Here is a 14,153-nt window from a genome sequence, read left to right on the forward strand (position 1 = left end):
GTTGTGGAAGCTAAATTTATTGTTAGAAATGTTCACCACCACCACAGCTATTATTTTAGAAATTATTGTCAAACAGTGAATTTTAAATCACCACTRTTTGTACCTACAAGCTCCCTCTAAGTTATATTCCTGTAACTAGGTGACAGAAATTTGTCATGTGACCTATATATAAATCTAAACAGACCAATTTTCAAATTTGCTTGTGTTTAAACAACATGGCAAGAATAATTTTCAAAGATTATTTGCAGAGTACTTCTGCATAACAAATTCATCTTTTTGTAAATGGAAAATGAGGCAAAATTCATTAAATAAATTTCATGCTATGAATTATTCATCCAGCTTTACTTTATAGCATTTTGATTCACAACCTTGGTGCTTCTAATCTAGGACGCAGACAATGCAATGAAAGTAATAATCTTCAATTGTTTCATGCTATTTATTCAACGATGTTTATAGGGAAGTATTGCACGGAAAGACGCATAAGGATGCTTATATTTAACAAGTAGGAAATGAATGACAAACATAATGAGCTATTGTATACAAAATAAGAAATGTTTGGAGGAGGGATAAAATGGAAAGGATTAAACTTTGAAATGTCTTATAAATGAAAGTAAGCAGCTATAATTGACTAAATAAGGAAAGGGTATCCAGTGAAGGGATGCACTTGTATGAATGATAGAATCAAATGTTGGCCTCAAAAAAAGAAAGAAAAAAAAAAAAAAAAAAAAACCACTTTACACCAGTATTTTGAATAGCTACCAGTGGTAACAGATTACATTTGTCCAGGCTGAGGATATTGCAGTGATTGAGAAGCATGGAGATAAGAGCCTATGGGAAAGTGCTAGCAGAATGGAAGGGTCTGTATTTTATATGTGCTTGTATGTATATGTAGTTTAAAAAGAGAAATTTTAAAAAGAATCTGCTTGCAAACAGCCTGGACAAAAAGACAAGAGGAACCCTCTCAGGGGACGGGATGAGGAAAGTCTGAGTGTGTACATGGCAGTCTTTGGAAACTGGTCCTGCCTGGTATTTGAGCTGATTATATTTGCCTTGGAACTGGGGAATGAGAGCAAAAAGATGCTCTTGAGCAGAGTTTGCAAATCAAAGCCATGTAAATACAGCTCTAAAGAGTCTTGGTAAGGTTTTGTGTGTGAGCATGGAAATAGAAATGTGGACTCCAGGAGCAGATATATTAGGAAAGATTTCAGTAAACTGAGAAAACAACTGCTTTGAGTAAAACATATACTGGTGCTGTTTTGTTTGTTTTGTTTAAACATTTATTTCTCTGTATCTGAACTCCTGCTGTTTATGAGCCAAGTACTGGAAAACGATTGTACAGCTAAATCATCTCTTTATTAAATATGCTATTTAGATATGTTGCAGCCACAGCGCACACTGAATACCTACCTCTGCAGATGGAAATCTTCCACTGTCAAGCATTTTGCAGCCTCTGTTCCTCCGAGCAGTATGTCTTTGTTCTGGGATCTTTTTTAATTTTTTTTTTTTTTTTTTTTTTTTTTTTTTTTACTATTACTCTTTGTGCCGCTGTAGGTAGCTGTTTTCTCCGCTCCTTTCCTTTCGAAAGCAACCTCAATTCTCCCCTCATCCTTTAGCTGCAGCAGGTGGAGAAGCAGCACCTGGTGGGGCTGGTTTTCAGCACTNTTTTTTTTTTTTTTTTTTTTTTTTTACTATTACTCTTTGTGCCTCTGTAGGTAGCTGTTTTCTCAGCTCCTTTCCTTTCGAAAGCAACCTCAATTCTCCCCTCATCCTTTAGCTGCAGCAGGTGGAGAAGCAGCACCTGGTGGGGCTGGTTTTCAGCACTGCTGGCTATTTGCTGGCTGCATAATGCCAAACCAAGCAGATCCCAATCGAATCTTGTGGATATTCTTTTTGATAATCCTTTCCCTGGACAGGGCAGCCTGCATCCTTGAGGCGTTTCTTCAGGACAGATTTTCACCAAGCAGTCTCCCTTGCACAGAACCTACCTCTGCATGGGGCTWCCTTGCCTGGCAGAGCTGACCTTTCAATGAGCTGCTTTGCTGAGGTCCCACCACAGGGATCTGTGATCTTCTTGGGAACTCAGAAGCATTCCTGGATTCAGTAAAAATGCAAAAAAAACACCCAACCAAGCAAAAAAGATTTGTTTTTGTCTGGAATCACCTTGTAGATCTGGCGTATCACCATGGAGGACCTTGAGCTTGTTTTAAGATTTCCTGTTACTTTAAGCTAGCATTTTTCTCCAGTTCTGAGGATGATTTATATGATTAATTTCTGGGAGTTGTGCAAATGAAGCAGCCATCCAGGCTTCGGAAAGTCACTCTGTAAACATACAGGTCTACACAGAGCACTAAAATCTCCATGTATATTACCCTATTGTAGGTAATTTGTCACTCAAGAACCCTTGAAGGGACCAGGCCTTCTGCTCTTGTGTATCATTTCTTCTTTAAGAATACCTTCTTTGCATGTCATAGAATCATAGAATCATAAAGATTGGAAGGGACCTTTAGAGATCATCTAGTCCCTCTGCACATGCAGGGTCACTTAGGGCATGTGGCACAGGATTGTGTCCAAGTGGATTTTGAAGATCTCCAGAGAAAGACGTTCAAGAACCTCTCTTCGCAGCTCTCTCACCCTTTCCTCATATGGCAGATGTTCCAGGCCCCTGATCATCCTCATAACCTGTGCTGGACTCTCCCCAGTAGTTACACAATTTCTATTTCTTTCCATGAGTTGCATTTCTTTCTTTCTCTCTCTCTTGTTCTCTCCTCCCACACTTCTCCTCACTTAACAGGACACTTCTGTTTATAAGCATTGCCCTGCTTTTCTGTCAAGCTACTTTCAAGTTTTAAAGTCTATGTGTAAATTACAAGCCCTAGGAATGCTTCTGAAGGCCCAAGTTTGTGTGTGAATCCTGGTCACGTTCTAACTTTTTTTTTCTGAAGAGGATTTAGACAATCGTACTCTTTTGAGGCTTCCCATTCCATGTCAATGAGCAAGAATTTAGACAATCATACTCTTTTGAGGCTTCCTGTTCCATGTCAATGAGCAAGCTTGGACATAGTGGCTTGACAGGAAAGATCTCTGGGCAAGAGCATGCCTTGTCACAGCATGCAAATCGCCCAGGGCTTTGGTTTTCAAAACTATTGTTTAATACCTCAGTCCTTTGAATATTTCATTTTCTTGTTTCAAGTTTTTCTGCCTTCTATTATATGTATCCCTCGAAAGGATTGGAGGAAATCTATTTCACTTTCCATCAACCTAAACAATCCAATATTTTCTCGGATCCAAGATTTTCTCAGAATCTCAGATTGGAAGATTACGTGGCACAACCTGGACAAGCCGGTCCTTCATATRCAGCAGCATTTCCATACATTTCAATATAATTCATAAGTTGGACTTCATAAATGAATATGGAGGRTACTCAGGAAAGTTAGGAGAAAGTATTTGGTATATGCATTTAAATGCAGATAAATGAAAACTCATGCAACCTTGATGAAGGTGCTGCTTTTCAGAAATAGTTTTAATGCCAGTACTACTTACAGCAAACTAAGGCCACCACCCTGACTTCTGGAGAAGAGCAGTAACAACAGGCTGAAATGTGCTTCTTAAGTTATGCATTGTCATCTTAATATTTGCTTATCTTGTTAAGCAATTCTTTATAGTGCAACTACCTTATATAGGATATTTTCTATTCATCATTTATATCTGATGTGATTTTTGCAATTTCATATTTTTTACAAAAAGAGATAAATCACATAAAGACTGTGACACATGCTTTCCATGATGTTTACATGCAATCCTGATATTGACATAATGAAACCATAAGTCTTATTGTATGCATCTCTTTTAACTAGAGAAAAAAGAAACTTTTTGAATACTAGTCATGAAGTCTACCCAGTAGGTACTAGTTGTTTATCTACTCTCCTAAGGAAAACAGCCYTCTATGGATTACTGTGTAGATGAAAGAATTTCTCCTTATATTGGATATTGCAAGATTTATAGTTAAGATTACTAAGTAGGTGTTACTGAAAGAAGTTTGAATAAAAGTCTTCCTGCAAAATGCTCCTGAACTTGCCAGTGTGCAGCATCATTAAACTTACTAAAAATAAAATGCCCCCAGGCCTAGAAAGAGCAATTGCTTCATAATTAGGCTCTCGGGAAAGGAGCTGGGATTTGTAGTAAGGCAGTTCTTTTAAAAATTAGCCCTACCAGATGAACAGTTTTCTGAGCTTCAGTTGACAGACACTTGGAATCCATGCCATGGGAAGGGTTTTCATACACTGACCACCTCTGAGCTATATTGAAAAGCAGAATGCAGCATCATAAAAGATTTATTTGAAAGATCATTGCAGAGATACCTTGAAACTTAAGTGCAACATTTGCTTAGGAGGTAATTTTGAAAAATGGAGAGGCAGAAGCTGAGAGACCCAAACATTAAGATAGAAACTGGAAGAGATACTTGGATCCATTTAGTCTTATGCTCAAATCCTACTTAGAAAATTTACAGGATTTTTTTTTTTATAGTATTCTAAGGATTTGGGGACTTATGGATAATACAATGTCCAACATGTAGGATTTATTTTTCCCCCAAAACAGAGCCCATATATATTTTAATCTGACAGATTAAACTTCACAGTGTTGCACAACTCAACTATATTTCAAAGTTTTCTGCCAAATCTGTGTAGCGGAAAAGCAGATGCAATACTTCAAATTACAAATAAATCTAAGTTTTAATTACTATTTATATACTATCAAAAATAAGCTAGTTTTGGTTATTTTGAAAAAAGACATATAKACATATAGAAATGTAGGCCTAGAATGTCCTTGAAGGTCAAGTACACCTTGACCATAGTCAAAAAACTTTTTATTTTTTTTGCACTACACTAAAAATGTTCTCAGCCCGAGAGAGCCGACATCATGTCTCAGTGAAATGACCTATCCATTTTCTTTCCAGCATATCACTTAGGCATTTTTAACTTGGCATTTCTATTTCAGATTAATTGACCTGTTCCTGTCTTTCACCACAGTCTGCCCCAAATACTTCAACTCTGCCCCCATTCATGATTCATAAAACCTCTGGCCTGCATTCCCAAATGAGCTGGCCAAAATGCAGGATTTTGTGGACTAAACAGGCTTTTGCTGCTACTGCCAAACAAATGTGCTGGCAGTACCTGTCAGTATACCCATGCAGTCTCTGTCCTGTGCCTGGTTGCTCTCTGGAAGCAGGAATGTGCAATCTGGAGTGCGTCTTCCAAGGTGCAGTGTGAGTGGTGAATAAACACATAATGCCTTATCCAGAGTCTTTTGAAAAAACAGACTAAGCCTTCTCAGTCTTTGGCTGTTATGGGTCCTTGACCGTTTCTCAGAAGAGATGTTGATGACAACTTGAGAAGGGGTCTTGCATGTCAAGCTACAGTTTGGACATGGAAGCAGTGAATTAAATGAAGTCAACTAAACTATCAAATTTTAGTCATCTATGGCAGGACATTTGGATGGTATGAATCCTGAGTCACAGAATGATGGAATGTCATCCTGAATGACAGAATTGTAATACTGAGAGGGAAAAATGCATTTATGAGAAGAATTGGTGTAAAAAAAAAGGAATATGGGATATGTTAATAACATCTTGAGATAGAATATGAAGTGAAATAAATTGCTTCTTGTGGTGAGTGTTGAGGTTGCTGATCTCTAGAAACTAAAAGTATAAAGCTAGAAAGACAGTCTCTTCTTTCCTTCAGTCTTTCTCCCATACCAGATAAAAATATTTCTTGTTTGATACTGATTTAGAAATCCTGAACAGGAATAATGAAGCCCCAAATGATAATCCTGAAGAACCACTGTATCATATATCAGATCTTTTTCATGATTATCCTATTCCTTGGGTAGCGAACAGATGAAAGTGAAGCCCATTGGGAGATATTAATGACTTCAAAGGTTCCTTACAGAGAGTCAAACTTGCAAAAAAAAAGTCTTAAGGCTAAATTTTGATGCATTTCTTTAGAAGGAAGATATTTCAACATTCTTAAACTGTATAGTTTTCTCAAAAGAAAAATACAAGTATCTTGTACTCTGGTTTTGGAGATTGAATGAATGCGGATAAACAGGATAATGACAATTCTGAGAGAGATCTGTACTSTACTCGATTACACTTCCCACCATCCAGTTCGATGTACGTCCATCTTGAATCCTGGCTTCAGGCTGGGATGAGACTGATCCAGTTTAATTAGATGAGACTAACCATCTAATTCCCACAGAATTGCAATCTAGATGTGTAGGAAGCTAAAATGTACTCCAGTAACACACTAAGATATAGTGAGTGACATTTCTTATTATATTTTGTTCATTGAGGAATTATTTCCAGATCTTTAATGCAAAATTGATAAGTTAAAGGTCATTGATTTTGCTGTTAGTGTAGCTATATGATTTTTTAAAATTTCACATTCTCCAGTAAACATTGCTCTGAGTCTACATTTATCTCTAGGAGTGGAAGGGAACTTGACAGATGGAGAGCAGGAAAATTTTCCACTGGTTCATTTATCTGCCTATAAATCAGCTTTCCTGATGCAGCAAAACGATATGATGATCTCTGTGCAAAGAGACTGCTCACTTGCATTGAAACTCTCAACAACCATCTTCCAGAGCAACCAAATGAAATGCCCTAGAGCATATTGATTGCCTCCCCCAATTTGCCATCACCTGCAAACTTCATGAGAGGGCTAATGATACTAGGGAAAGAAGCAGAGATTTTGACAGAATAGGTAGATAAATTTTCTCTTGTAAATTGTAAAATTGCACAGGATTACTGTGTAAAAGTAGATTTACCCTGTAAAATTGCTCAGAGAGTATGTGGTCTCACATACTATATTTTGCAAGGATTAGCTAATCAGCACTTTTTGCACAYACCTGGAAGAGCATGTCTGTGTTTGTCGAGTGGAGGAGGAGCATGCATAGACAACAGATGGAAGAAAGAGCAGGGATTTTAGGATGGAGTATAACACTCTTATGGCAAATAGAACAGCAAGAAAACCAGAAGAGTTACATTTCTCAGTGAGAAAACTTAAAAATGGGAAGAACATTCAGCTGTGGTTAGCCAAACCATTACCCACTTCCCTGCTCCTTATTTCTGTATATTGTCTCTCGAGCTCTTTAACAGGAAATTACTATCATTGCAACTGCTGTTTGTTGTTATTTCAATATTATGAAATGAAACTTTATGGACTATCTCCCAGCAGTTGGAGAGATGTTTCAAGTTATTGGCAGATTGCTCATAAGTGATAAGCAACARTTTAGTAACAACCATCCCTTCAGCTAAATATAGTATATACACTATATTCTGTGGTTGTAAACTGGATATGGAGCGTAGAAAAACTGTTTAATATTCCATGTTTTCTGCCAACTTAAAACTATAAAGACTATGAACACATACTTACTTAAACAGAAATAAATATTTCTGGAGATTAAAATAACAGAAACATATGATATTATGAGCAAGGCTTGATGCATTTAGAAATATAAATGAATTTGAAATAAGTATCCTTTGCTCAATTGACCCTGGGTTTAAGATCAGGGAAGATCATAGAGTTCCTAGAGAAACTCTAGGACCACCAGTGTTTTTTCTCTTATTTCCACTAGCAGAGTAGGAGAAAGTATGCTGAAGAAAACAAGTATGCCCTTGTGTCAGTGTAAATCCTTGGTGGCCATTCTTTGTGGGTTAGAGAGGAATTTTGATTACAATAGTTTCTCTTGAGCAGATTGGTTCAGTTTAGAGCAGTGCAAAGAGTGAATGCTTGTACAGATAAAACCTACATCACCTTTTCACACTGTATGATGAGGTATAGATTCTGTAGCATACCAAAAYTAAATAATACGGTGTTGAGTTTAAACTCTGTGGATGTTGTATGACTGTCTTGATAGATTTTTTCAGTACCTTATGAGAAAAAAAAATGTATTTCCTGGATAATTATATCAGAATGATGCTGAAAGAGCAATGTCCTTTTCATGGAGTTGATTTGAGAAGGACTCTGTTAGCAGTTAATTTTATCTCAGCAAGACAGCCAACTCAGGCTAAAAGCACTTGTACCACCTTCACTAAGGGCTTTCATTTATAGATAACACGGAGTTAGAGAAAATGCTCTGTTTCTATGCCTATAATGAAAGCAAGACAACCTCTTTTTATTTCCAAATTATGTATCTGTTTTGCATAAGAGAKCTTAGCAGTCCATACAAATATTGGCATTTTATGTTTAGTGGGTGCAATGGAAAYTGCAGCCCTTGGGAGTGAGATCAATACCCACACAGCCTTCTGAGGATTTAGAAGGGAAAAAGAGTACACAAATACTCTTCAGATGAAGGTAAAGAATCTACAAGGGGCAAGCTGTGAAAGGCAGGTTTCCTTCCTGAAAGAAGACAGTATTTTTTGAATTTTAAGACTTATTCRTTTGTACCTAGTTAGTTTTAATATTAAGCAAAGAAGCCTTCTTATTGTGGGTGTTACCTATCCCATTGAAAAAGCAACTGTATATGCATGTATGCACATGTGCATGCACACATACACATACACTTATTTAATGCTCTTAAATAAAAAGACACATACTCAGTGACACATACTCAGCTGTAAGAATTTTAGTCCTAATGATCTATTGAACTTTTCTAGGAATCCTGCTGAGAGAGGCAGGGCTACAATTATAGCCATTTCTCCCTCCAGCTGCTTCTTTCAGTGGATTTATTTTTTTGATTGCAGTAGAAATTTCATATCAGACATATCACAAGAGTGAACCCTGTGATTACAATTTTTGGTGTTTATTTTCAAGTGCTGCTTTGAAAGAAGTGCTAGTAAGGTGACTTAGAGGATTGCAATTCCAGACTGCTAGATGAAAATCTCAAAACTTGCCACTGCAGGATTGTTCCCCTGTGTAAGGAGGCCTGTGAAATGAAGTGTGACACTGCATTATCTCCTGAAGTTCAAATACATAATGCCTTGCACCCATTCGTTCATTCATAAGGAAGAGGACAGAAGCAGAGCTATTACTGCAGTACACCACACTTTCCTCTCTGAAATGTCACTGAATTAGCACCCCAAATTTATAGCCCCTGGGACATCCTTCCACTGGAACTTGCAGTTTTACATTTAGTCAGGATAATGCCAGCTTAAACACTATAAGTTAGAAGAGACCTCTTGGAGCTGCCAAGTGACAGACTATTTCTCTTTTGCTCACTTTAATACTTATGGAGTAAGTTGCTCTGCACTTTGAACAGTGATACCAGGATCTATCCAGTAGGAAGTCTGGACTGAGTCATGAACAGAGCTTTGTTTTCCTGGTCCCAGTGTTGGTCGTCAGCTGAGAGGAGGGAAATTCTCTTCTTTCTTGAGAACTCACTGACTCACTGACAGTTGATCCTTGAATTCTGAATTATGTATTCCAAATAGATATATATATAATGATTTTTGTTTTATATGGGTTGTATTATACTATATAATTCTGTCATTATAGTTTCTCATCACATGAGAAGAACAGAATTCATGAAAAATCTGAATTAGGGAATTTTAAGAAGACCAGGGGCTTCCTAAAAAAATAGGGTTGAGGGGTGAGAAAAGAACATACATAGAAATTTGGAAAGGTTGCCAAATTTTATTTTGAAAGAAAACTGAATCAAGATAAAGGTTGATGGAAACACATAGCATGGAATTTCAAATTAAATATTAAGTTTGAGAAGACTTTAATAGTGGCTGAAACAGGGTCATAGAATGCAAAGTATTAGACAAACTTATCTGTCCTCAACTGCCAGATTAGTCTGAAGATTCCTCATCATTCATATGGTTCATCACACTCCATTATTACTGTCAGACTAACTTGATGGTGACAAGCATGTTAAAGGCTGTCCTACAGTGGTATTATTGTCATATTTATTTTAAGAATAAGATGATCATGAGACAGCTTGAATCTGATTTTCCTGGTGCTACACAGACTTGCACAGTGAAACTGATGATGCTACTCTATTCATTGAGTGCTATTTAGCCCTTAAATTCATTTATACAGCTATGGAAATTTCCAAAGGGATAGATGCTACCAAAATAAATAGGTTTGTCCAAACATTACAAGAATGTGTGGTCACAAATTTCTATCAGTTGTGTAATGTCACTAACCTCAACAGAAAAGCCATTCCGAATTTAACTCATGCAACAAGGAACAGAATTTCTTTCTCATTTTTGTTTTTGATGACATAGCCTCAGCAATTTTTATAGTAGTCCTTTCATTTCTATTCAAACTGGCTATGTTCACTCATAGTATTAAGGAGGAGAATGTCCAGATGTTTGGATTTCCCCCTGTTCTCACTGATGTGAGGATTTTTGACCATCTGCTTCTTCTCCATGCAGAGCGTCTCTTTTAACATCTGCTACCTTTTATATTTGTGGTCATGGTTTTCTTCCCCAGTTCCTATGTTTTTCATCCTTTTCTTGTCCATCTGTTTGTGTTTGGAAAGATGCCCTAAACTCCAGGGAGCTGGCAGCCTCTCTTCTTCCCATTGACAAAGATCCTGAGATGGTGTGAAATAGTCAGATGGCTGAACTGATTGGCCTTGGTTGGCTTTTCTGTATGCAAGCACCACTAGGAGATTCCAGATGTGAAGAGGGAGCACTGGTAGCTGTCTCTGCTTGTCCTGTTCTCTTTTTCATGTCATCTTGAGCTTCCTGAGAAGCTCAAGGTCAACTAATATTAGCAGTCCCTGTGGAGAGAAGAGTTAGCCGCCTTATTTCCCTGGATAAGTCCTTGTTCRGTGCACACTTTCTCATCATACTGACCTTTGCCTTTTCTTCCCTTCCTGTAGTGTTGTGGGCCAGATGAAAGCCAGATTACTTATGTAGCCAAAACCAAACTCATTCTTGAGAGCTGAAGCATTTGTTGAGGGATTGTGTGCCGAGATTGCTGCAGATGTGTGGGCAGGCAGACTGCATATCATAATGCTGTCAATGAAGCTGCAGAACTTTTGGCTTTCAGTGCTTCTCAGGCTGCCTTTATCCAGAGCCAGAGGGCTTCTGTAATTTCTTTTCCACCCACTCCCTCCCAAGGGATAGCTTTCCTTAAAGAAAATGAAGGATGAGAAAGAGGTAAGGCCTGTTGGAAGAGACCAGAGGGAACAGTCTGCTGAACTTGATGCCTAAAGATATCCCTATTCACACTCATTTAGCCTTCATGGTAGACAGCATTTCCTTTTTGAAAACAGCAGAGATAGATGCAGTCAAAAGTCCATAGCAGTAATACCTATTTTTAAATTCTCCTTGTCCCAGGAAAAGCCATTTCCCAGTGAGAAGTTATGGAGTCTTCATTATTTTTGTTGTGAGTCTTTGCCTTTTGTAATCTTCCTCATAATGTGTTTTTCTAGCTGGGCAAATAAAAATTGTGAATTATAAACATGTAGCACAGTTCTCACCCAAGAGCGAGGTGCCCAACCWGGATAGTATCAACTATAGCTGCAAGCAGCTTCTCATTTAGGGAAATAGATTTTTCTGTATTACTGCAATGGGAAAATATTGTCACGTCTCAGCTGATGTCTTCTTTTGTAGTAGAAGTAATGATCTTCTTTGGTTATAATGGTTATGAACCACTATGCAATCATATGTCAGGCTTTGACTGCACCTGTTTGCAAACTCAGATAATTATGCTCCCTTGTCTAATTGCTTACTTTATGGATGTTTTGCTCACATGTTTTTAAGCAATGCTATTTGATTGCAGATAACTAATGGTAGCAATCTCTGCTCATTATCTTACGGTAACATTTGATTTGTCTGATTGCTGCAGGTGGAAACAATAGGTGATGCATACTGTGTGGCAGCAGGGCTGCACAAGAAAAGCCTTAGTCATGCKAAAGCCATCGCCCTGATGGCACTGAAGATGATGGAGCTTTCAGAAGAGGTTCTCACACCGGATGGGAGCCCTATTAAGGTAACCTCTTTGATCTTTATTCTGTGCTGGTCAGTGCTACAGTTGGTCTGATTAATTCTACCATTTTTCTGTTGGTAGAAATCTGCTTTGTGTTAGGAGAATTTGGAATTCTATCAAGATGTCACAGGCTGTTTTATGGATATATATATATATATATTCAACAATCATTTAAACTACGCTTACTTTTGCAAGCAGAGTAGATCAATACAAGCAGATCTGCAAGCCAAAACCTGATGGCTAGGGACCTGACACCCACRCTACACATACTTTAGAGCTTTTTCGACTTCCTATTTATGGCAGGAATACTCCTCAAGATACGCTCCTCAAGCCCTTCTTCCAATTCAGTTTAGTCCAAAAAGAAGACTGTTCACATGCTTAGTGCTGTTCCAAGCTACAAGATGAAGAGGGTTGCATGAGGGCAATGGAAAAACTGACTTCAAAAGTAGGCTTTTGATCTGAACTAAAACACAAAAGTAGATCCACTCTGGGCTCTGTTGGTCTAGGGGGCCAAATTTCTCTTTTATAAATAGTTACTGACCTGAGTAAAAGAAGAGTGTGTGAACTTCCTGCTCTTTCTTGATCATAATGTGTTTCCCACTCCCTCAAGCTCCAGTTTTCTCTGGTCTAGGACCAAAGAGTCACGGGAGGTGGAAGAAAACATGTCTTTTTGTGCCATTTTAAAATTCCACTGTGATGTTTTGCTTCTTTTGATGCTATAGTGACGTTATAGTTATTAGTATTTGGAATATTTAGGTGGAAAATGGAGGGAGGGAGAAAATCTGTAAATATATGACTTTCTTTTTAAGGGGTCAGATTACACATTATTCTCATTATGTTTATTTACTCCACTGTGTATCCAGTGAAATTGTTCTTCCCATAAGACAGACTTTTTGTTTTCAAAGAAAATGAGGGAATTATGTAGAATAGTATTCAACACTGTCTAAAGCATATAACAAAAGCCATATGTAGCTGGATGAGAAGGCCAGACAGAGTTCCCACAGGATGCTTTCATAATGGTTAAATTGCACTTTGTATATTATAATTCTCGTCTGTTAGAAAATGAGAATTCTGTCCGTGGAAACTCTTCTTTCCTCTGGTAAAACATCAAGGACCAGTTTTGAGGGTTTCAAATATAATATAAAAGACCTAACATTTTGAAAATACAAGTTTGTAGATGCTGTTGTGATACTTCTTGAGAAATGAAATAATATTCCTCTGAGWTTTCACTCTTCTGTATCTTATTAGCCAGATTGTAACTTGAACTTCATTCACTCTACTTTCTATGTATGAAGAGAGACACATAAATCAATCAAGAAAGATTTTGTCTAGGTGAGTGGGTCTACCCAGAAAGGAAAATGTTGCAACAAGGCAACTGAGCTAGAATAGTTCCATAAAACATGATAACACAATATTCATATAAAAGTATTTTTAAATTTTAGATTTTCTAGATTGTTTGGCAGTTTCTTTATTTGTCCTGAGAATATAGCTGATTAATAAATTCTGGGTTCCTTGTCAGACATTGGAAAAGCTGCCTTCTGGATCATCCCCATCCATCCTTTGCTTTCTTTAAAATGACTTATTTTATTCAGTCATAGGGAAGTACTGAAGCATATGCTTTACTTCGATTCACAGTGATGCTGAAGTAATTTGTGACTGTTTTCGTTATTACCACCATTAATTTTCAGAAAATGCCCTATGGTTGCAATGACTGCATAAGAAAACTTATTAAAAATAAACTATAAAGAATGCAGAAGAAAAATGCTTGCAGAGAAGAAAGTTCTAGGAATAATGAAATATTTTTGCCAAAAGCCTTAATGTGCCTTCTTGGAATTCAGAAGAAAAAGTCAGTTTATCATAATTTAACCTGAAAGTAGAGACATTAAGGATGTCCTCCGTAACTTTACTGCTCTTAGTCTTAGCTATTACAGATTTCAAAGCAGGAGGAATGCTTTCCTAGCAAACCTAGCATTCACCTAAATATCTACCCTCTAAAACTGTAGAAATAGGACTTTTAATGAAGCCTACTCTAATTTGTCCTAGTTTAAGCATCTACTCTAGAATGAGATGAATCTCACCCTAAAAATAGGTATTTTTTCTCAGTTGTTCATAAGGGAAATCTATAGGCGTAGCCCAGGCGTGGATATCTACCCTGTGAATTTCTACACTTCGTCAGATGAATCCTCCTGCAAATGSCAAAGATTGCATAGTTTT

General features: G+C 37.4%; 1 protein-coding gene across 1 annotated transcript in view; it reads left to right on the forward strand.

Moving 5' to 3' along the window:
* GUCY1A2 (guanylate cyclase 1 soluble subunit alpha 2) overlaps positions 1-14,153 on the forward strand; it is a 132,001-nt gene that overhangs the window by 71,969 nt on the left and 45,879 nt on the right. Inside the window, exon 5 of the mRNA XM_026045604.1 lies at positions 11,799-11,942. Coding sequence (XP_025901389.1) covers positions 11,799-11,942 — 144 coding nt within the window. The remainder of the gene's footprint in view (positions 1-11,798; positions 11,943-14,153) is intronic.

The sequence above is a fragment of the Nothoprocta perdicaria genome, unplaced genomic scaffold, assembly GCF_003342845.1.
Source record: "Nothoprocta perdicaria isolate Ctin4 unplaced genomic scaffold, notPer1 scaffold_404, whole genome shotgun sequence".
In the NCBI taxonomy this organism is placed as follows: Eukaryota; Metazoa; Chordata; class Aves; order Tinamiformes; family Tinamidae; genus Nothoprocta; species Nothoprocta perdicaria.